The 21775-nt window shown below is 40.7% G+C and overlaps 1 protein-coding gene and 1 pseudogene across 1 annotated transcript in view; one reads left to right on the top strand and one right to left on the bottom strand.

Moving 5' to 3' along the window:
- Positions 1 to 3567: 3567 nt before the first annotated feature.
- Positions 3568 to 4923, bottom strand: LOC138149593 (zinc finger protein 436 pseudogene; annotated as a pseudogene).
- Positions 4924 to 6020: 1097 nt separating this feature from the next.
- Positions 6021 to 21775, top strand: part of ATP9A (ATPase phospholipid transporting 9A (putative)) — a 190770-nt gene continuing 175015 nt past the window's right edge. Inside the window, exon 1 of the mRNA XM_069072428.1 lies at positions 6021 to 6451. Within this exon, the coding sequence (XP_068928529.1) occupies positions 6384 to 6451 (68 nt within the window). The 5' untranslated portion in view covers positions 6021 to 6383. The remainder of the gene's footprint in view (positions 6452 to 21775) is intronic.

Raw genomic sequence — 21775 nt, 5'->3', positions numbered from 1 at the left:
AGTCTTCTGAACCTGCTGAGAAGTGAGAAAACTGAGGGATGGTGGGAGAGGCACAGATTTTAGAAGGCTATGTGGATTGGGATTTGGGAGGGTAGGTAGAGGGAATAGGTGGGACGCTTGGAGCGATGGGTGAAGTGGGGAGTGGTGGAAGAGTGGAAGGAGAATTTAAGGTGACAGGGATAGGTTAAAAGAGTGGCTGAGAAAGAAAACAGAGTAAAAATAAGATGGAGTGAAATTTGCAAATAGTAATTATAACTTTGAACATGAATGAGATATTTATAGCAGCTCTCTTTGTGGTAACAAAGAACTGGAAATCACAGGGAACCCCATCAGTTGGGAAATGGCTGAACAATTTGTAGTATATGGTTGTGAAGGAGTGCTGCTGTGCTGTAAGAAATGATGAACTCATTGATTGTAGAGGGTCATGGAAAGACTTGCAGGAAATGATGAAAAATTAAGTGAGTCGAACCAAGAGAATATTGTATACAGTAACAGCAATATTGTTTTAAGTAGAACTTTGAGTGACTAAGTCATTTTGACTATTATGAATACAAAAATTAAAAGTAAAGGACATATGGAGAGACACTATCCCAAAGAAAGAAGCCATCTGTGGTGGGAGGAGGAAGAGGAAAAAAGGGAAAAAAAAGAAATTTACATGTATAACTTTGTTGTGTATTTGGAGGCAATAGCAAATTGTACATGGTAGGTTTGAGGTTTCAGTTGCAATGATCTTTTTTATTGTACTGTGTTATAGAAATGCTTGTTTGGTTCCCTGAATTGAAAATAAAATAAATTTAAAAACTAAACTTCTATATGTTAAAAAAAATTTTTTTTCATGCCACTGCTCCCTCCAGCGCAATCTCTGCTACAGAATGATGAAGGTTATACTTTGTTCTTAGATAGCTTACCTCTCCCAGGGGGTACATGAAATTCAACAAGTGACTGACATCAGTGGTCCTGTGGGCACTCTTTCCTCTTGTAGAGAGGAGAGCTCTAAAACATCCTTTGCCACTCTGGGCCATGCCCTGCCATAAATCATTCATGGAGAATCCCCACAGCGCACTTGAGGCTTTTCAGTAATTCCTGAGTACAGCTATGTAATAATCAGACTGTCTAGCTGTTAGCTATCTTTCACTCTTGCTATTTGACCAAGTTCATCTCCTTTTCTGAACATCTTGATGATATATTTGTTTTATGCCATAGGATAATAAATCTAGAGCTGGAAAGGTCACCCAGTTCAGCTTTCTTGTTTAGATTTGCACTGTGCCACATTGCTAGTAAGCATCAGAAGAGAGATTTGAACTCAAGACCTTTGATTCGCAAGGCAATACTTTTCCCTTTCCTTTCACTGGTATTCCTCTGGAATACCTGTTTCATAGGTAACAAACTTCTCATCATACTAAATCTTTTGCTCTACCACTCCTTCCATATTCCATATATTATTGAAACCTGGCTCTGCTTAGCCCCACCCTTGTTTCTTTCTCTCTACCACTCCCCCATAACAAATCCTCCCCCCCACCTCCTCGCCCAGGCTAACTAACTAGGTATTATTCTAAACTTTTCACAATCTCTTACCCCCCTTATCTAATCTGTTGCTGAGGTCTGTCAATTTTGCCTCTGGTACGACTATCCCAATAGTCTGCTTGCCACAAGTCTCTCCCTACTCAAGGCTTTTCTCCACTCACATGTCAAAGTGATCTTAACAATTCTGACCTCAACAGGTCACTTCTCTATGCAATAAGCTCCAATGACTCCTTATCACCTCCAAGGATCAAATCCTCAGATTGACATTCAAAGCCTTTCATAACTTAACCCTTTCTTCTACCTTTGCGGTCTTCTTATATCTTACTCCTTTTCAGATACTCCTTGCTGTTCCAGGATGACACTCTTTATCTTTTGACTCTTGCCATTTCTCTGGAATTCCATGCCTGGAATGTCTTCTGTCTTCATCTGCCTACTGGCTTCCCTGGTTTCTTTTAAGTCCCAACTAATTCTAGCGCTTCTGTCTTTTAATTATTCCCTATTTATCCTGTATATAGCTTGTTTGTACATATTTTTTCATTTGTTGTCTCCTCCAATTAATCGTGAGCTCCATGACAGCAGGATGGGGTTTTCACCTTTTTGTATCTGCAGGGCTTAGCACTGTGCCTGGCACATAGTAGGTGTAATAATTGTTAATTAACTATTATGACCCCCTCTATACTTCGGCCCATTAATACCCACCAGGCATTTGCTAGTTACCTTTTTGGTAACCTGTAACTTTTATTTTTCAGAGACAATGACATTCCATGATTTGCAGCCATATGGCACTTGTGAGGAATGATATCTATCAAGGTCTCTGCTTTGGAAGCTAGGCTAGTTTTTTTTTTTTTTTAGGAAATTAAGAGAGTTCACAAAACACTTTTATTTTACTTTTTTTTAAAAATTAACAAGCATTTATTCTCCTACCTGCCATTTCCTTTCTTTGGGGCAGGGATTGGGGGAGGAGAAAGTGGAATATGCATAGTCAAGCAAAATAAGTTCCCATGTTGTTCATGTCTAAAAATGTATGTTTCATTCTGCATTTTGAGTCCATTACCACTTCCTGAAATAGCAGGCTTTATTAACTTTTGTTGGGAATTATGCTTGGTCATTGCATTGATTGAGTTTTTCAAATTTGTCTTTACAATATTGTTATTATATAAACTGTTTTCTTGGTTCTCACTTTACTCTGCATCATTTCAGAAGAATCTTCCCAAATTTCCCAAAAACTATTCCTTTCATCATCTCTTATGCTAAGTATAGTATTTATGTGCTATAATTTGTTCAGCCATTCCCTAATTGATGGACATTCCCTTAGTTTCCACTTCTTTGCCATGCCATAGGTTTCCATTCTCTAATAGAGGTGCTTTAACAGAAAAACTGTCAAGGCAATGATTATTGTTAAAACATGGCAGAAAAAACAATGGATAGAAAATCAAAATCTAGGTTCACATTCTTGATCTGCAAACAAGTTCTTGTATGACATTGATTGGGTAAATAAGTTTACTTCTTTTTATTTCCTTACCTACAAAAGGAGGGGATTGAACCATATGCAATTCACAAAATATGTACCTAGAAATTCTCCTCAGTGGCCTGGAATTCTTCGAGGAAGTTGTTCCATGAGATACAAGGCATGAAAACAGAGAGCAATTTTAACAATTCTGAGTGATATAGCATAAAGGCACCATAGATATTTGTGAGATGGGTCTTTATATGCATTAGAAAACGCTTAATTGCTTTTATGGCCCTCTGACTTTTCTCCAAAGTTATTAAAACATTTCAGAGGGTTTCTAGCAAGCAGGGAAAAAGTTGGAAATCATGGTGGAACAGAACTCTCCATATATCCTGACCTGTATTATGCTTTTCAAATTGCACTTTTAGAAAAAGGATTAGGATTCTAGTACAATTAAAGATAATGTTAACAAGACTCTCCTAAGCCAGACAGGAAACTGATCTTGGCTCCTCCACTGTCATCATGCCCTTAGGGCCAGTCCCTTCTCTTCTCTGGGTATCAGTTTCTCAAGAAGAGCAAACCCACCTTGTTAATAGTTGTGGGGGTAAATAAGATAATCTACTGAATGTAAGGGCCCCACTGGTGCTAGTAAGGTATAGGTCATGAGTTCAACACTCACATGGTTCACACATATCCCATCTAGTCCTCTCCTACACGAATGCTGTTGACCTGGCTGGGTGTATAAATGGCTTCTCTTACCCTTAATTCCTACTGATGATTTGGAGGAGGGTCATTTGGCAAGAATAAAGGACATGTCTCCTTATTCTAGGAGTTTCTCTGGAAACTCTCTAAAATGAGTCCTCTGGTGCTTCAGGAGATATGAGTGGTGCCCAAAACTCTTTCCACACTTGCTACAGCTGAAGGGTTTCTGCCCTTGTGAGTGGTCTGGCCAGACCTCTGGTTGAAGCTCTTGCTACAGTCACTGCACTGGTAAGTCTTCTCACCAGTGTGTGTCTTCTGGTGTATGACAAGGTCTGACCTACGAACATAGATAGCTCTTTGTACAAGCTGTGCACTTGAAGGGCTTTTCCTCCCAATGAGATTTCTGGTGTGTACGGAAATTGGAACTGTCACTGAAATTCTTGTCACACTCCACACACCCATGGGTTTTTTCACCTGTGTGGATGCACTGGTGACGGATGAAGGCTGAGCTGCCATTAAAGCTCTTGCATATGTACTACACTTGTAGGGACTGGCACCTATATGAATGCCCTGGTGTCTGGCCAAACCTGAGCTGTCACGGAACCCCTTGCCACACTCAGGACACTTATAGGGCTTCTCTCCAAGGTGGGTCCGCTAATGCAACTCCAAATGGGAGCTTCGGCCAAAGCATTTTCCACACTCCTTACACTTGTAGGGCCTTTCACCTGTGTGGATCTGCTGATGACAGATGAGGGCAGAACCATCACTGAAGCACTGACCACAATCCCCACACTTGTAGGGCTTTTCACCAGTGTGGGTTCTCCGATGGAGACTGAGATTGAGTGCTTTGCTTAAAGCATTTTCCACAGTCCAGGCACTTAAAGTTTTTCCTCTGTGTCAGGTCTCTCATGGCCAATTAATTTTCCTTGGCCCTTTGTTGGGTTGGATTTACCCATTTTTCCTTCCATTGGTGGAGTCTTCAATTGTTCTTCCAATTTGGTCTCTTTGATCTCACCATCAGCTCTACCCCAGTTGTGAAACAGATGCTGGGCCCTGCCAGTGTCAGATTCTGCCAACAAGGCACTGGAAGATTCCTTCATTTCTGGAGTTTCTTGCTTCAAGATATTCTCTGTGCTGTCTCTCTCCTGAAGCCCTAAACCATAGTTCTTCTGCAGGACATCTTGGTAGCAGTCTCTCTGGGTGGGGTCCAGTGGTCCACATTCCTCTCCTGCTAAGTATACTGCCATGTCCTCAAAAGTGATTAACTCGGCCTGGCTGCCCCGGAGGATGGGTCCTCTCTGATATGGGCGCTTGTGACAACTCTGTGGGACCCAGAGGCTCAGGGCATACCAAGAACAGCAAAATCCAGGGTGAACAATGGACAGGAAGTGCTGAAGCTAGGCTAGTTTTTTCCCAAAAAGACAAAGATCTGATTGACCCAGGGGGTTAAGGAACCTATTATCTTCATAATGTTTTTGGTTGCCTAATGGCATAAAAGAGGCCCGTTTAACCCTTTAGACTTATACCATAGTCAAGTGAGCAACCACACCTTCTGTGCTGACCTGACAAGTTTCTATATGGAGATAGGGTGGTTTTTTTTTTTAGGGGGAGGGGCCGGAGTTTACTTGAGCCAAGTACTTTAAATTTATCGAGTATCCTTTACATGCTATGGCTAAGTAGAAGGTGGACAACTTGTTGAATTTTGAAGGAAGGTAGGGATTCTAAAAGTTTGAGGTGAGCTAGATATTTATTCTAGACACGGAAAACAGATCCTGAAGGGAGGGTTGTCTTTTTGTACTATCAATTATCTCTATTCAGAGGCTGAGCAAAGAGAGGGAAAAAATGAACCTGAAATTTCTTTTTGGAAGGGCCTTGGTAAAACCTTTGGCAAGGCTTGATTACTCGGCCCCAGTAATAGGGTAACTGGTGTCCCCAACTTTGGAAAGGGTTGCCTCAAGGCCAGGTTGGGGTGGGGAGTAGCAAAGAAACAAGAGTGGAGAGGATCTGAGGCTGAGTGCACACATAGCTGTTCCATGTTGTAAGAGCATGTCTGCTCTTGGGAAAAAAATAATAGGAGACGGGGTGGACCGGGACAAGAAAGCTGAGCCAAGAAGGCAGTGGCAGCCCGTCACCGCCAAAATAGGGAACTGAGGTCTGGAGGGAGGTACCTGCTTATTTGGAATGGAGGCAGTAGAAGGGAAGGAAGAATGGCCAGCTTGCTGGTGGAGAAATAGGCGTGTTGGTAGAAGAGCAGCTGCAGTGTGAGCGTGTGCTCGTGTGCGCGTGTGCACGCGCGCGTTTGTGAGCGTGTGGGCGTTTGTGTTTGTTGTCTTGGGTGTGTTTTGTGTGTGTGTGTGTGTGTGTGTGTGTGTGTGTGTGTGTGTGTGGTTGGGGGCGGGGGTAGGGGACGTCTGTGGCTCTCACTGAATGGAAGGAAGAGAGGGCGGAGCTGTGTAGGTGCTGGGGAAGGGGCCGCCCAATGTAGGGCGTCTGGAGAGCTGGGAGCTGGGAGTCTGACTGTCCGGCTGTCCGCCCGGGGCTCCGCGCGTGGGCGGGGAAGGAGCTCTCACGCATCCATCCATCCGCCCCCATCCACAGCCCCAGCCGTGGCCGCTGTCAGCCCGAGGCCAGGCGGGGCCGAGGCGTGGCGCTGCTGGGAAGTGAATTCCCTGTCTCCTCCCCAGCGGCTGCAGCGGGCGCCGCCGACATGACCGATAACATCCCTCTGCAGCCTGTCAGGCAGAAGAAACGAATGGATAGCAAGCACCGCGCCGGGTGAGCGCGACTCGGGGATATGGGGATGTATAATGGGGTATAGGAGATGAGGGAGAGGTGTGGGGGGGGGCGTTTAGCTAGGGACGCTGACGGGCGCAAGAAGGGCGCTGCCCCTGGGCCAAGGTGTGCGGGCTCTTTTTCGTCCCGAGGGAGCTAGTTGGGCACCCCTTCCTTCTCAGAGGGAGGGGCACAGCCTTCCCTTTGTTCCCGGGACTGTCGCAGCCCCATCCTGCTTCCTCTTCCACCTGGGCAGTGGGGACGTGGAGCAGGGTCTCGGAGCGCTCCTCTCCTGACCCCTGTAGAGAGGGGGCGCGTCCTGCTGCGGGGAGGCGGTGTGCTGAGCCTGCCGGGGGAGGGTGTCTCGCGGGGTGCCGCGGGGTCTTACCCCTGCAGCTTGTGGGCTGCTGGGGATCCCGACCTGCGGGCTGGGCACGGGAAGTGGAGGCGGCGGCGGGAGCTGACAGGTTGCTCCCGGAGTCTTCCTGACGCCATTGTCACCGACACACCCAGCGAACCGCCGGGTCTAGACCTCTGTCCCGGCCCCGTAGCTCCGGGATTCCCTCGGGGACAAGGGGGGATGGGGGCGGGATTCCTGCTAGGGGAGCGGTCTTCGGCTCCCAGGAACGGGAGCGGGTGGAGGACGCTGAGCGGGGGAGCTGCACCAGGCCTACCTCCTACCTAAGCTGCCAGGCTGACTCGGCATTCGCAACCTCCCTTCCCCCTGCTCCGAGCTAAGCAGACAGAAAAGCTGTCAAGACCTGGCCTGCCCACGGAAAGGGTGTAATTTATTCAAAAGAAATTATTATTATTAATTAATAATAGCGGTTACTAACAACTGCGCAGGCATTCTCTACTGAGCTCCACTCTCTAAAAACCAATCGCTTTTGCGTTTAAAAGATGATTCTCCGTTTCATCTCCTGGGAGAGGGGGATGGAATGAGTTGCGGATTCCTATCATTTCTCAGGTTTCTTGTCATTTCTTATCATGATACCAGGGAAGTAATTTTATGAGGACCCATCCCGGGGTGAGGTCAGTTCCCCGCGGTGCCCTCTGTCCCATCGCCCCACTTAGAGGGCGGTGTTGCTAGGGGACGTGCCAGCTCGGAGGTGAGTTGTTGGACCTGCCCTGGTTTCCACACCCACGGTGCTGGTGCTTTCTTTTTCGCCGAACAAGTGACTTCTGGAGGCACACCCTGGCTCTTGGGTCTGGGTTTCCTTTCTTTGCAAAGGTGTCCCTTCACCCACACAGGAGCCTCCTGTGTGTGAACCTATGACAAAATACCGACCCATAGGGGAAGGAAGTGTTCCTGGGCCACAAGTTAATGCACTCCTCCAACTCTGGAGTAACTGTTTTCCGATTCACTTGAAACGTTTGTCAGTTTAATGCTGACAGAAAAATTCGACTGAAAGAGGGATCATCATCATCATCACCATCATCTTCTTTTTCTCCCACTTCTTCCTCCTTTTTCCTTCTTCCTTCAGCCTCCTCCTCCTCTCCTTCCTCCTTTTTTAAAAACTGACTTTGAAGAATGCCTTTTCCCCTCCCCCTTCTTCATCCCTCACAAAAACCCCTAAAGGAGCAAAGACAACCAGGACCACTAAAATCCAACACCTAACTGACCTTATTGGGAGACATCTGATGAAAGAAGATTTTTGTTTTTACAGGGCTGCAACACTGACAGCGTTAGATATATAGAATGTCGGGACTGAAAGAGAATATAGAACATAAAATGTTAGAACGGGAAATTATTAGAAATTTTTTAGCCCAACTCCCCCATTTTGTTAAATCTGGAAACTAAGGACTAAGCCTGCACATCTGGTTAGTTAGAGCTGGGCTTGGAATCTAGGTGTCTTCTGATGTCTAGCCCCCAGCTCTTTCTGGTTATCTATGGCCTGCTGTTATAGGCCTTGAACCCTTGCCAGCAGCTTCTTTAAGGCTCTCAGGTAGCCTTCTTTCCTTGTGTGGTACTTCAGAGTCCCACAGGACTCCACTGATATAGCAATTTCTTATGGTGAAGAATGCTTGGGCTGGAAAGAAAATGGAGCAAAACTCAGTTGTGAGCCTGTGTTTTCTCTATGTGTTGGTGGAACTGTCTTAGTCTTATATTCTTGTCTTGAACATGGCGACAAATAGACACAATTAACTTTTAAACCTTTCGCTCCCAAACTCTTAAGTCATAACTCTTAATTATTAAAATTTATATATTTAAACACTTGCCTTCATCTATGTAAACTAAGCTTCAGATACACCTATATATATATATACATATATATATATATATATATATATATTTGTATTTGACCCTGTAATACTTACTAGGGGAGTTACCTTCCCAATCCTGTTTTGCACATGCAAAATTAAATTTTTTTCTATGCATACACACTTTTGGTTAGGAGTTGTGATGGTGGCCATCCTTGCATCTGGAAAAATTTTTTAGCAACATTGAGAGAGTTTTCATGAAATGAAGTGATTAAGAGCTATAGGCTGCAAAAAGGGATGTTGTATAATAGAGATCTTGTAATATCCAAAATAATTCACTTATGGCCATGTTGAATTAGAAATTAAAAATATTCTCCTTAGAACAGGATTGTAAGGAGGTATGAATACTATTATCCTCCTTTTACAGAAGGGAAACTAAGGTTCCAGGAAGTGCTATGATTTCTTCATTGTCACACTGGCAGGTGATTAGTGGAACCAGGACCCTGAGGGTGATATTCTCATTTTAGAATGCTTTTCCCCACTATAACCTATTCCTCCAAATGAAAAATAATGGACAGTTGCATGGCACTCATGCACTTTATGGTCCAGCTAAAACTAACTTCCTTGAAATTTCTCACACATACCATTTTATTTTCTCCTTCTGTGCCTAGGCATAGGCTAGCCCCTAAGCACTCGTTTTTTTCCTCTCTGCCTCTTAGAATCCTCAGTTGTTGTTCAGTCATGTCCAACTCTTCATGATCCTGTGGACCATACTGTCTATGGGGTTTGTGAAGATACTGGAGTGGTTTGCCTTTTCCTTTTCTAGTGGATTACAGTAAATAGAGGTTAAGTGACTTGCTCAGAGTCACGAAGCTAATAAGCTTCTGAGACCACATTTGAATTCTGTTGTTCCTGACTCTAGGCTGGCATTTTAGCCACTGAGCCATCTAGCTGTCCCCCTTAGAATTCTTAGCATTCTTCAAAGCTAAGCTTAAAAGACAATCTCCTTCCTGAGGGCCTTTCCTGATCTCTACCTAACTGCTAGTGCCTTGAGCCCCTTAAAATATTTCTTTTTGTTTTACTTTGTATATCCTTATATTTGTATTTAATTTTATTTTGTGCATCCTTATATATGTACATGTTGCATGCCCCAATGGAATGTAAGCTCTTTGAGGGCAGAGACTGTTTCATTTTGGCTTTGTATCCCCAGTGTCTAGCACAATGCTTGGCACAGAGTGGGCACTTAATACTTTTTGATTAGTGTTTTAAGATAAATGCAACATAGTTTTCCATGTCATTTTGTAGAAATAAATGATTATCATAAATTTTAATTAATTATTCTATTTGGAAGAATGAAGGGGAAAGAGGTGGGATAACTCTTGAATAACTTTGTGTTAACTTTGAAACAAAGATTGGAAAATGAAAGGCTATGCCTGCAATCAGCACTAAGTAGCTGCCTACCTGATAGTTATGCAGAACCTCAGGTGAGTCAGATCTTCCTAAAACATACTCCACATGACCTTTTAGAGTTTTATTAACTCTTTCAGGCCTCAGGTTTATTTTATTTATTGCACTTTGGCATTAACTTCCTGAGTCTTTTGAAAGAGCCACTGTGCTTCTCTTTAAAGCTATCTTGTTTACTCTAGAAAAGTAAATTAGAGAGTGGGAATTCAACTACCAGAGTGGTAAAGTTACTCAATTTCTCCTTATTGTCTCCTTTTTTGTATTCAATTTATTATCTTCAATTTCAGTGAAATTGATATATAGAAGGCAGATACAAAGAGAAGAATAAAAGAAGTTGCAGCCCAGGTGAATCACTAACTGGGTGATTTTCCCAGGAATAATCCTAAACTGACAATAGTAGCTCTTATTTATAAAGTTATTAGCTACAGAGAAATTGATATAAACAAAAATGGTCCATAGGATGTTGGAACTCAAGGGTAGGGATAGATCCTTAACTGTCCTTGATGAATTCCAGTCAGATTCAGACAGACTATATCTGGGTAGTGAAAGAAGTGGTGGGAGTGACTCCTGTGCTCTCCCCCCACCCCTTTGAAGGATTGTGGGGAAAGGGAAAGGTGTTTCCAATGAGAGAAAAACAAATGTCCTCATCTTCACAAAATGGAAGAAAGAAATTTAGGACTTCTCTACTGAAGAGAGGAAATGTGGAGTAGGACATTTAAGCTGACATCACAGCCAGGAAGACCTGAGTTCAAGTGCTGAGTTGGACACTAAATTGCTTTGGGACCCTGGGAAAATCATGTAACTTTTTATTGCTCTAGGCAACTCTCTTAAAATAAGGGTTCTTAACCTTTCTTATCTTACACATCCTTTTATGAAGCCTATTGGCCTCTTCTTGGAATAATATTTTAAAATGCATAAAACAAAATTCATAAGATTACAAAGGAAACCAATTATTTTGAATTAAAGATGTAATTCTTTTCTCACAAAAATTTCACAGACCCTTTCCCCTCAAATTTATCCATAGATCTCTTTACTATTCATGGAACCCCATTTAACAGCCTCTCCCCTAAGACTATAAATTGGAGAGAAGGTGCTTGCTTTCATTGGTAGAAGGAATTTCCTCACCTGGGAGTTCACTAGACCTAAAAAACAATACCTCTAATCTCTTTTCCTGTCTCTAGTGTATAGAGTGTATAGGTGTGTAGTATAGGTGGGCTGAGCTTGGATAAAGACATGCTTCTGAAAATTTGTAAATGGTCAGGGGCCTACAAGGAATAACCCATAAAATGATCACAGGATCCCAAAAGATGTCAATAGGCTAGAACATTGGGATAAAACTAATGAGATGGAATCTAAATAAGAATAAATATAAAGTCTTGTGTTTGGGTTTAAAATCAATCAAAAAGTACAGGATAGAGGAGGTATGGTTAGACAGGAGTTTGTCTGAAAAAAGATCTTGGGGTTTTAGTGGTGTAAAAGTTCAGTGTCAACAGGGTAACACAGAAGTTAAATAAAAAAAAAACTAATGTGATTTTAGGCTACATGAAAAGAGGGACAGTGTCATAGTAAGGGGAGTCGTAGACCTTTGATATTCAGCACTAGTCAGACTGCATCTGGAGATTGTATTAAATTCTGAATGGTAAATTTTAGGAAAGATGTTGACAAACTGGATAGTGTTCAGACAAGGGTAGTCAGGATGGTGCTGGTCCTTGAGCTTATCCTGCCTTGAGGATAGATTAACAGAAATGGGGATGTTTCCCCTAGAGAAGACAGGATAGTTATCTTCAAGTATCTGAAAGGTTGTTGTGTGGAAGAGGGATTAAACTTGCTCTGCTTTGGCCCCAGAGGGCAGAATTTAGAGCAGAGTAGAAGGTGCTGAAAGGCAGATTTATGCTTCATTGGAAGAAAAACTTCCTAATAATTAGAGTCATTCAGAAAGGATATCTTGGGGAGGCAGTGGGTTCCTTCTGGCATTGAGGCAAAGGCTAGATGCCTACCTGTGTTGTGCGGGAAAATTATTTTTCAATTATGGACATTCATAGTTTCTGGGGTTCCTTCCAATTCTGAAATTATGCAGGCAAGGGTTTCTGAGGTAGAAAGGACCTGAAAGATTATCAAATCCAACCCCTCATTTTACATAAAAGGAAACTGATGGGCAGGTCATTTCTGTGGTAAGCATAGGTGGATAGGAATTAATTATTAAGGGTCTGTTATGTGCTGGATGTTGTATAAGAGCAATGGGTATACAAATTAAAAAAAATGAAACAGTCCTTACTCTCAAGGAACCTGTGTTATTAAACCCAGGTTTAAATTAAAACCCAGGTACTCTGATTCCAATTCCAATGTTCTTTTCACTGCTGAGCTGATTACAGGGAGAAATAGCTTATGGGGAAGGGGGGAGGGGAATGCAATATCTAAGCAGGGGTGTATGTGTGTGTGTGTGTCAGAGAGAGAGAGAGAGAGAGAGGGAGAATTAGAGGAGTAGGGAGAGAGTTCTTAACTTAGAGAGGATGTAGAAAAGGCTTCCTGTGGGATATGGCTCATGGATCACACTTTGAAGCAAGCTAAGGATTCTGAGGCCTAGAAGTAATGAAGAACAGTCAAGGCATGGAATATGTAAAAACAACAAAACCAATAACACAGAGGTAGGGGATAGAATGCTGAGTTGTAGGAGAAACTGTAAATAGGTCAGTTTTGGTTGCAGTATGTTTAGGAGAGTAACATTCAATAATTTTGAATGTTGTATGGAAGAGGGATTAAATTTGCTCTGCTTTGGCCCCAGAGGGAAGAATTTAGAGCAGACAGATTGTGAAGGGCTTTAATAGTCAACTTTGGAGTTTATGTTAAACTCTAGAGGCAATAGGGAGCTACAAAAGTTTCTGGAACTGCAGATTGATGAGTCAGACATGTATTTTAGGAAAAATTATTTTGGCATCCATGTGAAGGATGATTTGGAGAGGGATGAGACTGGGTACAGAAACCTATGAGAAGCCTCTTGAAGTAGTTCAAGTGAGAGGTGATAAAGGTCTGAACTAGGGAAGTAGTTCTGTGAGTGGAGTGAAGAGGATGGATGTAAGAGATGTAGTAGAGGTAGAATTGACTAGACCTAGTAATTGGATATGGAGGATAAGGGAGATGGAAGAGTCAAAGAAAACATCACAGGGTTGAGAAGCTGGGTTACTGAAAGAATGGTAGTACTTTTAATGGACATAGGGAAGTTTGGAAGAGAGATTAAGTCGTTGGGGGATGGTGTGGAAGGGGTGGTATGATGTTGGGTTCCATTTTGGATGTGTTGATTTTGAGATGCCTATTAATTGAGATGTCTAATGGGGAGTGATGTGGGGCTGGAGCTTAGGACAGATAAGATTTTAGTAACTGAAAATAATGTTTAATATAAGTTTCCAGTCCCTAAGCAAAACTCATGCCCACTGACCCTGAGTTGTTATTGTTGTTGTTGAAGGGCTGCTCTCTCTTGGGTCTCTTGACTGACTGTTCTTGCTGTCTCTCTTTTACTAGATCATCCTGGATGTTTCACCCCCTAACAAAGAGTATTTCCCAAGGCTCCATTTCTCCTTCTAAATCTTACTAATGGTGATCTTTATCATCTCTGGTTATCTCTATGCGGATGACTCCCAGATAAATACATCCAACCTATCGTCTCTCCCTCCTATCTCCTCAATCCTTTAAAAGAGAGAGAAATATAAAATCCTTATAATAAATATGCATAATCAAATGAAACAAATTTGTGCAAAAAAAATATGCTGCAATCTGAACCCTGAGTATCATCTTTTAGTAGGTGAGTGCTTCATCATGAGTCCTTTGGAATTGTGTTGATCAGAGTTCTTAAGTCTTTCAGGGTTGTTTATTTTTATATTGTTATTGTATAAATTGTTCTCCTTGTTCTTCTGTTGTCTCACCTTGTATCAGTTCACACAATTCCAGAATTATATTTACCCTATTGTTATTTGCTGTGTGGCCTGGATTCCTCTGTAAGATGTTTTCCTGAATTAGTAGCTACAGTTCTTCCAAACAAAGTTTTATCAAACATCCCAGTCACTGTAATTTTTTTCCCTGGTTAGCTGAGAACCAGGGTACTCCAATTCCTTTGGTGTTACCTCCAAAGCAAATCCATATTTCTTTCTTTGCTGAGAATTGAGTGGAGGGGGGAAAATACTCACCTCTTACAAACATAATTATGAAGGTGGTAGCTTACCAGTACAGTATATCAGAATTTGGAATTGCTGAATTTCTCTTTTTTCAGCAAAAGAAAAGAATAAACATGGAAATATGAAATAAGGATGGAATTCTGGGTAACAGTGGCTGAGATTGACAGTAGAACTTAAGGCAGATTATCTCACTAATTATAATTATAGCTCATGTTCACGTGATACTTTACTGTTGTAAAGTGCTTTCCTCACAATCCTAGAACATAGTAAATAAAAACATTTCTATTTTACAGATGGTGACACAGGAGCTTGTCTAGGAGGGCACAACTTTTAAGCATTAGACCCCGGTGACTGAAAAAAACAATCTTTCTGCTATCTTTTGACTGCCTTTTTATTAGGTTATTGAATTGTAGTGTAGTTCTTATCATGTTTCTTTGAGTTCAGGCTGAAAGGGAGATGAAAGATGGCACAAATGGTCAGTGGATATCTATTCTGGGGTGTTTATGGGGCCTATGCTTTACCAAAATGATGCATAGTGTATACGTTCTAAGGATGGATCAAGCAAAATGTCTTCACTCTTTGGAGCCTCAAGGCCCATCCAAGATGCTTTATCCCTGAAAGTAGTCCTTGATTCTTTTCCTCTAGCTAGAAGTAACCTCTTGCTTCCTGAAATTCTTAGATTACTTTGACTTTTCCCATGCAAAGCATATTCTCGTTGTATAGGTACATATTTTACTTGACCTCTTGGATTGTAAGTTTCTTGAAGGCAAGGATTTGCTATTTTTCCTTCTAGAAATCTGAGCACAATGCATTGGAAAAAGCATTTGATATAGATTAATTTTAAATGACCTTTTAGCTGAAAACCCTTAGAAACTTAAGACCTGGTAGGGACCTAGGAGAACACCCCCTTATTCTTCAGAGGAGCTGTTTGAAACCCAGCAACAACAAATGTCTAATTCTGTGCTTCCAACTCAGTTTTTAACCTTGTTTCCATGTCCTCCTACTCTAATTACACACTTGGGAAATAGTCACAAACTATTATTGCCTTCCAAACAAAGGTGATATCTGAAGAGGTGGTATTGCTTAGTAGATAGAGCCTTGAAATTGGAGTCAGAAAGACTGGGCTTCAATCCCATATGACACACTAGTTGTGATCCTGGACAAGCCACTTAATGTTTTCTGAGTCCCATGGGGTTCCTTAAGTAAAATGGGGATAATAATAATACTTGCTATGATTGCTGGAGGATCGAATGAGATAACATATGTAAAGAACTTTCCAAACTTTTAGTTAAAATAGAAATATGAACTATTACTATACTTAATAATAAAAAAAAATTAATAACCCCAAGAAACTATTCAGTTGAATTGAGCTGTAGTGCTCTCTTCTATTAATGATATGGAACATTCTTTACATAGTTACTGTGTGTATATGGCCTTGGCCACTTATCTATTGGCTTTTGTTGACTATTAAATTACATTTTCCAGCCGTCTCCTTAGCATGCTGTTGGCTATCCAGCTACCATCCTCATCCTCATCTTGTTCCCACTGGTACCTTGTAGCATCACAAGATTTATGTGAAAATAAGGTTTATTAGGAGAGAAATGAGCATGCGCGTAGAGTCCAAGGAGTTCACAGTCTTTATAGAAGTCTGCTATTGGTGAAAGAACAACAAAAAGAGGAGGAGGAGGAAAACAAAACAGGAAGGGGCACGGCATGGGAGAGGACAGATGCAGTAACCCCTCCCAAAGGGGACGAGCAAGGCCATGGCAAAAGCTGCATTCTTTTCCCTTGGGAACTGCTAGACTATGAAGATAGGAGGCTCTTCTTATCTGCAAAGGACCCCAGCTGCACAAGTATTTTTCCCATTCTGGCACAGACTGGCTGGCACCTATGTTGCCTCCCTAGGACACAGAGGGAATCCAGCTTGGGGTGCAAAGAGCAAATTATGTCACTTGTGGGGGAGGGGGAGGTGTTGTTCTCCACACATTCAGGGTCTCCTGAGTGCTCTGAGTCCAGTGCTTCTGGAAAATATGGCAACTCAAAAACAACTGTAGGGGACCCCTTAACAGCCCTTAACATCTTGCATCTCCAAGCTCTGGTACCTTGTACTCTGCTCTCAGACCTTCAGGCTCTGATACATGAGCTGGCTGTTCTTGCTTCCTTTAAATCCCAATTAAAATATCATCTGCCATAGGAAGTCTTTTACAACCTCTCTTAATTCTAGTCTTTTCCATTTTAAATGATTTCCTATTTATCCTGCATATGGCTTGTTTGTATGTTCTTGTCAGCTTGTTGTCTCTCCCTTTAGATTGTAAACTCCTGAGGGTAGGGACTGTCTTTTGCCTCTTTTTGTACCCTTGGCACTTAGCACAGTGCCTGGCATATAGTTTTTGCTTAATAAATATTTATTGACTGATTGTCATATAATGTTTGCTTTAAAGAAGGAAAAACTGCTTCTACTCTTTGTAATTAGTACATTAAAATACCCACTATAATATATAAAAGCTGTAGGCTTTTAAAATTATTGATTTTAACAATATTTACTTTTTAAAAGTTTTATTCTTATCTTTTTGTCACTTTCAGTTTTATTAATGTATTTTGTTTTGATATTATATTACAGATTATTTCTAGGGAGAATTATCTTTTAACAAATAAAAATAGTTAAATACAATTGACTTACAGAATAACTTCATTTGACATCATATACAATATTCAGTACCCCCAGTTCCCACTCTTTACCCAAAGGAGGAAAGTGAGTTTTTATTGTTCTCTGAGACCAAGATTTGTAATCACAATGAATCTCCATTCAGCTACCTTTTCAGTGTTGTTCTTGTATACATTCATTTAATCATTTTGTCTACTTTTTGTTAATATAGTATTTCATAGGTTTGGGCATTAGATGATATGTATTGTCCTACATATTAAAATACTGATTGTTGGTCTAAAAATATTAAGCTGTTGATGAAGAAAAATAAATAAGATAATCTGCCAGTGCTTTAATGATCCGCAATTGTATTCTATTTTACAGATTCTTTGAAAATATGATTTTTAATTCGTTTCATTTATCAAATTGGATGAGGTCCTAAAACCATAGCATTTTGCATGCTGTAATAAATTAGCACTAATCTCTGGCAGAAGACCTAAAGTTTTGGCTCAGACAGACACTTCCTAAGTTCTGGGTCAGATTGTATCACCTCTCTGGGCCTTAGTTTCCTGATTAGTAAAATGAGAAAATGACACTAATTAGTTATAATTTTCCTAATTGTCTCAGAGTCATGTGGTAAGTACTTTGTAGGCTGTAAGCAGATATAGAAACGTAATCTATCAATTTTTGATCTTTTAAACTAAAAAAGAAGTAATGTCACCTAAATTGCATTTCTGAGGGCCCATATAAATGCCTGGTGTTATATACTTGGTGGGTTAGTGACTTCAGTTTGCCCACTTGTAAAATGAGGAGACTTAACTGGGTGATGTATTTTTTTTTTGGAGGGGGAAGGTAGGGCAGTTGGGGTTAAGTGACTTACCCAAGGTCACACAGCTAGTTTTTTGTGTTAAGTGTCTGAGACCGAATTTTAACTCAGGTCTTCCTGACTCCAAGGCCAGTGCTCTATTGACTGCGCCACCTAGCTGCCCTGGTGATGTCTCAAAAGTTTATTTAATTCCAGAATCTCTTGTCTATGGTGGAAGAAAAGAAGCTGTCAAATTTGAGCAAGGATGGAAGGAAGCCTAAATATTCTATTTCCTTTACCAGAGTTTAAATAACTTTGCTGTGTAATTGTGTGGTATTCTTTATTGAAAGCCAGTCTGCTTTTCAAGAATCAGGTCATGAAATCCTAGAAAGGAATAGAATCTAACAGGAAAGGAAGTTGCTGTATAAACACTGCCCTCTTTATAAAAAGGTCCCAGATACTATCTTTTGACATCATACTTTTAGTAAACCTGGGATAGATCTGTTATAACAAAAGATGAAGTTTTATTTAGTTAAATCATTACACTGCCGCAAAGGTGCACTTAGAACAGTGTCGTCACTTGTCCTTTTCACATACCTTGTCCCCTTTCATAAACCAGTTGGACCAGAAATTCCTGTTTGGATTATTAGACTTAAATATCATTCAGATGACTTAGTGGGTATCTGTAGAAGCCATGAATCTGATGCCAGTAAAATTGATAATGGAGGGAAAGAATGGAGAGAGGAGGGAAAATTTCTACTAGCATTTTGATAGTACTGAGCTTTTTTGTATTAATACCATAACCCTTTCTTTTAAAGAGCTGTTTGAGAATTCTCAAAGGATTTTCTTTAGACTGTTTGCAAATTGGGATTCTGTATTTAATCACCTGGTAGGCAGCAAAACAATTCAGACTTTTAGCCAAATGAAAGTCACTTTCCTTAAGTTTGGTTTCAGATATGTTCCATGCGCCTTAACTGGATAATTATTTCCATGTGTTCCTTCCTATTAATAGACTTACAGTAGTTATTCATGAATTGCTACCAAAACCTGCTATTTTGAGTCAGTTGTTAAGTTTGTTTTTAATTTCTGAATTATTTTTATTTGAGATAATAAAATCATTTAAATTTGTAGCAACATAGCAGAGGTATGTTCAGTCATATAATGGAGCTCAAATTTATCCTCTATCAAGTTTGAATTGTTTCCCAGCTTCTTTTTTTACTAGATGCTTTCAGATGGGGAGAAATGACTGAATAACTGGATTAGGGAGAGTTCAGTGCTTTGGAGAGACACAGAAGCATAGCTCATTGATTCCTTCAGGGTAATTAGAAGAGACCAAGCATAGTTTCTGTTCTTTCTGGTTATTTCCCTACACTTTATAACTGGTACTAGTTGAACAACATTATAAATAGAATAGAAGTAGACAGGTAAGTATAGGCATGAAGAAAACCAAGCCTAAACTCTGGGACTGGATATGTACCACAAAACTTTGTTTCATTTTTAGCTAGAGGAGATCAAGGAAGAGGTGGTATTTTCAGAAGGACCTTAAAAAGATACCAGCAGGAAGAGATATAAGAGGGTATGCTTACCAAGTATTCCAGAATTCAGAAAGGGAAGATCCTGGAGGGACAGATTTGGGAACAGGCAGTATGATGTAATAGAAAGAGTGCTGGTTAGAGAGTATGAGAACCTGAATTCAAATCCTACCTGATGGTTGCTACCTGTGTGACTTTGGACATCATTTCCTTATTTGTAAAAGGAGGTTGGATGGCCTCTGCAGCTAATCGGTGCTGTGGATAGAATGCTGGACTTGGAGTCAGGAGCACCTGAGTTCTAATCCCATTTCAGATACATCTTAGCTGGGTGAACTTGGGCAAGTCACTTAAAAACCTTTGCCTCAGTTTCCTCAATTGTAAAATGGGAACAATAATAACATTTAACTTCTAGGGTTGTTGTTGTGAGGATCAAATGAGATAATATTTGGAAAGTGTTTTGCCAACCTCAAATTATTATATAATTGCTAGTTATTACTACTATTACTGTTACAAGTGTAACAATGACTTGCCCTGGATCACACAAGAAGTAAATGTCTGAGGCCTGACTTCAGGGCTGCTACTCTGTCAACTTCACCACCTAGCTGCTCCAGGACTATGCTTTAAAGACACTGACAAGCTGTAGAGTTAGGTCAGGATGGTGTGTAGACTTAAAATTATATGATATGAAAGAACTAGGGATTTTAGCTTGTCAGTGAAAAGTGTGTGTGTGTTTGTATGTGTGCACGCGCGCGTATGTGTGTGTTTGTATGTGTGCACGCGCGCGTATGTGTGTGTGTGTGTGTGTGTGTGTGTGTGAAGGGAGCGTACATGATTACTCTTATATTTTAAAGACTCTAATGTGCAGTGCGGATTCACTTTATTCTTTGTAGCTATAGAAGGCAGAACCAAGACCCGTGAGTAAGTGATAACAGGTATACACATTTTGGCTCAATATAAGGAAAAGCTTTTTTTCTCCTTAGATTACAGTTAGAGCTATTTAAACATGTACTAGGATGTTTTATGAGTTCCCCATCAGTAAAAAGTAATTAAGTAGAGGTGCATGACCACCTCTTAGTAGTAACGCTGAAGAGGAGATTTTTGTATTGTAACACAGATAGATAATAGTAATAGAACTGAAAGGCATGTTATAAGTAATCTAATATAATCCTCTCAGTTTTTAGACCAGGAAATTGCAACTGGGAGGTTAAGGGAGTGCCCATGGTCACCCACATATTAAATGGCAAAGGTGGAATTCAAACCCACACTTTTTTACTCTATGTAAGAGTGTTCTTTCTATTCAACTGACCTCTCAGGGTAGAAAGTTAAAATAGATGATTTTGAGGTCCCTTCCAATTGCTAAAGTTCTATCCTTCCATCCAAGGAACTTTCTTTATATAAATAAACATTTCATATCATTTAATGACTGCTTGTCATTTTTTTTTTTTTGGAGGGGGAAAGGCAAGGCAATTGGGGTTAAGTGACTTGCCCAAGGTCTCACAGCTAGTGTGTCAAGTGTCTGAGGTTGGATTTGAACTCAGGTCCTCCTGACTTCAGGACCGGTGCTCTATTCACTGCACCACCTAGCTGCTTCTACTTTCTTGTACTTAGTTAAACTTATTTCTAATTTGTAATTTATTGAATACGGTACTGTTTTTTTGTTATCCTAGAAATACTGCAGAGAATTTTAAGTTAATAAGTGAACTGATTCATAGTGTAATGAGTTTCTTACGTACAGTAGGTACTCAATCAATGTTGAGTTGAATTGGATTATGACTTGAAGCAGAAATGGTTATGTTGACATATCATTTTTTATAAGCCCTTTCAAGTTATGGAATTTGAGTTCTGAGGGACTTTGGCCATCTTATTCACCCTGTGCATTATAGTCTACGCATGTTCATCCAGGTGTTCAGTTCAACTCACTAAGCATTAATTAAGCATCTACTATGGGTCAAGCCTTTGCTTGAAGGTCTTCTGTGAAGGTTAGTCCACTTCCTCTGTGGGCAGCCAGTGCCACTTTTGGATAGTTTTGATGGTTAGGAAGTTTTTTCCTTTCATGAAGACTAAATCATCTTCTCTTCAACAGCCTCCCACTGTGTTGGGTTTTACATCTCATTTGAAAACTTTAATTCCGTACTTATATAACTGACTACAGGTAATGAGTGTGTGGCATTTGTTATGGAAACTAACTGTGTGATAATTAAACTTCCAGCATGAGATCGATCTTATAGCCATAATAGTAGCTTATGTTTATGCAGGGCTTTATGGTTACTGAGGTACTATTACATTATCTCAATTTGAATTTTATAACCACACTGTGAACAGGAAGAGCAAGTAATACAATTTTTTTTTTTTTTTTTTTTTTTTTTTTTTTTTGGGGGGAATATGGGGAAAAAGTATTTTCCCAAGTTTTCCAGGCTTTTTTTTTTTGTGTTAATTTTCGGGGGTTGATTTGACACCAACCCCCCTCCTCCGGGGGGGGGTGTTTTTACCTCTTCCCCACCCTGGAATATTGTT

This window comes from Petaurus breviceps, unplaced genomic scaffold (genome assembly GCF_028583685.1).
Source record: "Petaurus breviceps papuanus isolate PSGF00001 unplaced genomic scaffold, PetGlider_PUasm1.0 90847, whole genome shotgun sequence".
Lineage (NCBI taxonomy): Eukaryota > Metazoa > Chordata > Mammalia > Diprotodontia > Petauridae > Petaurus > Petaurus breviceps.
Note: the sequence above shows the minus strand (reverse complement) of the source record. Positions and strands in the feature narration are given on the sequence as shown.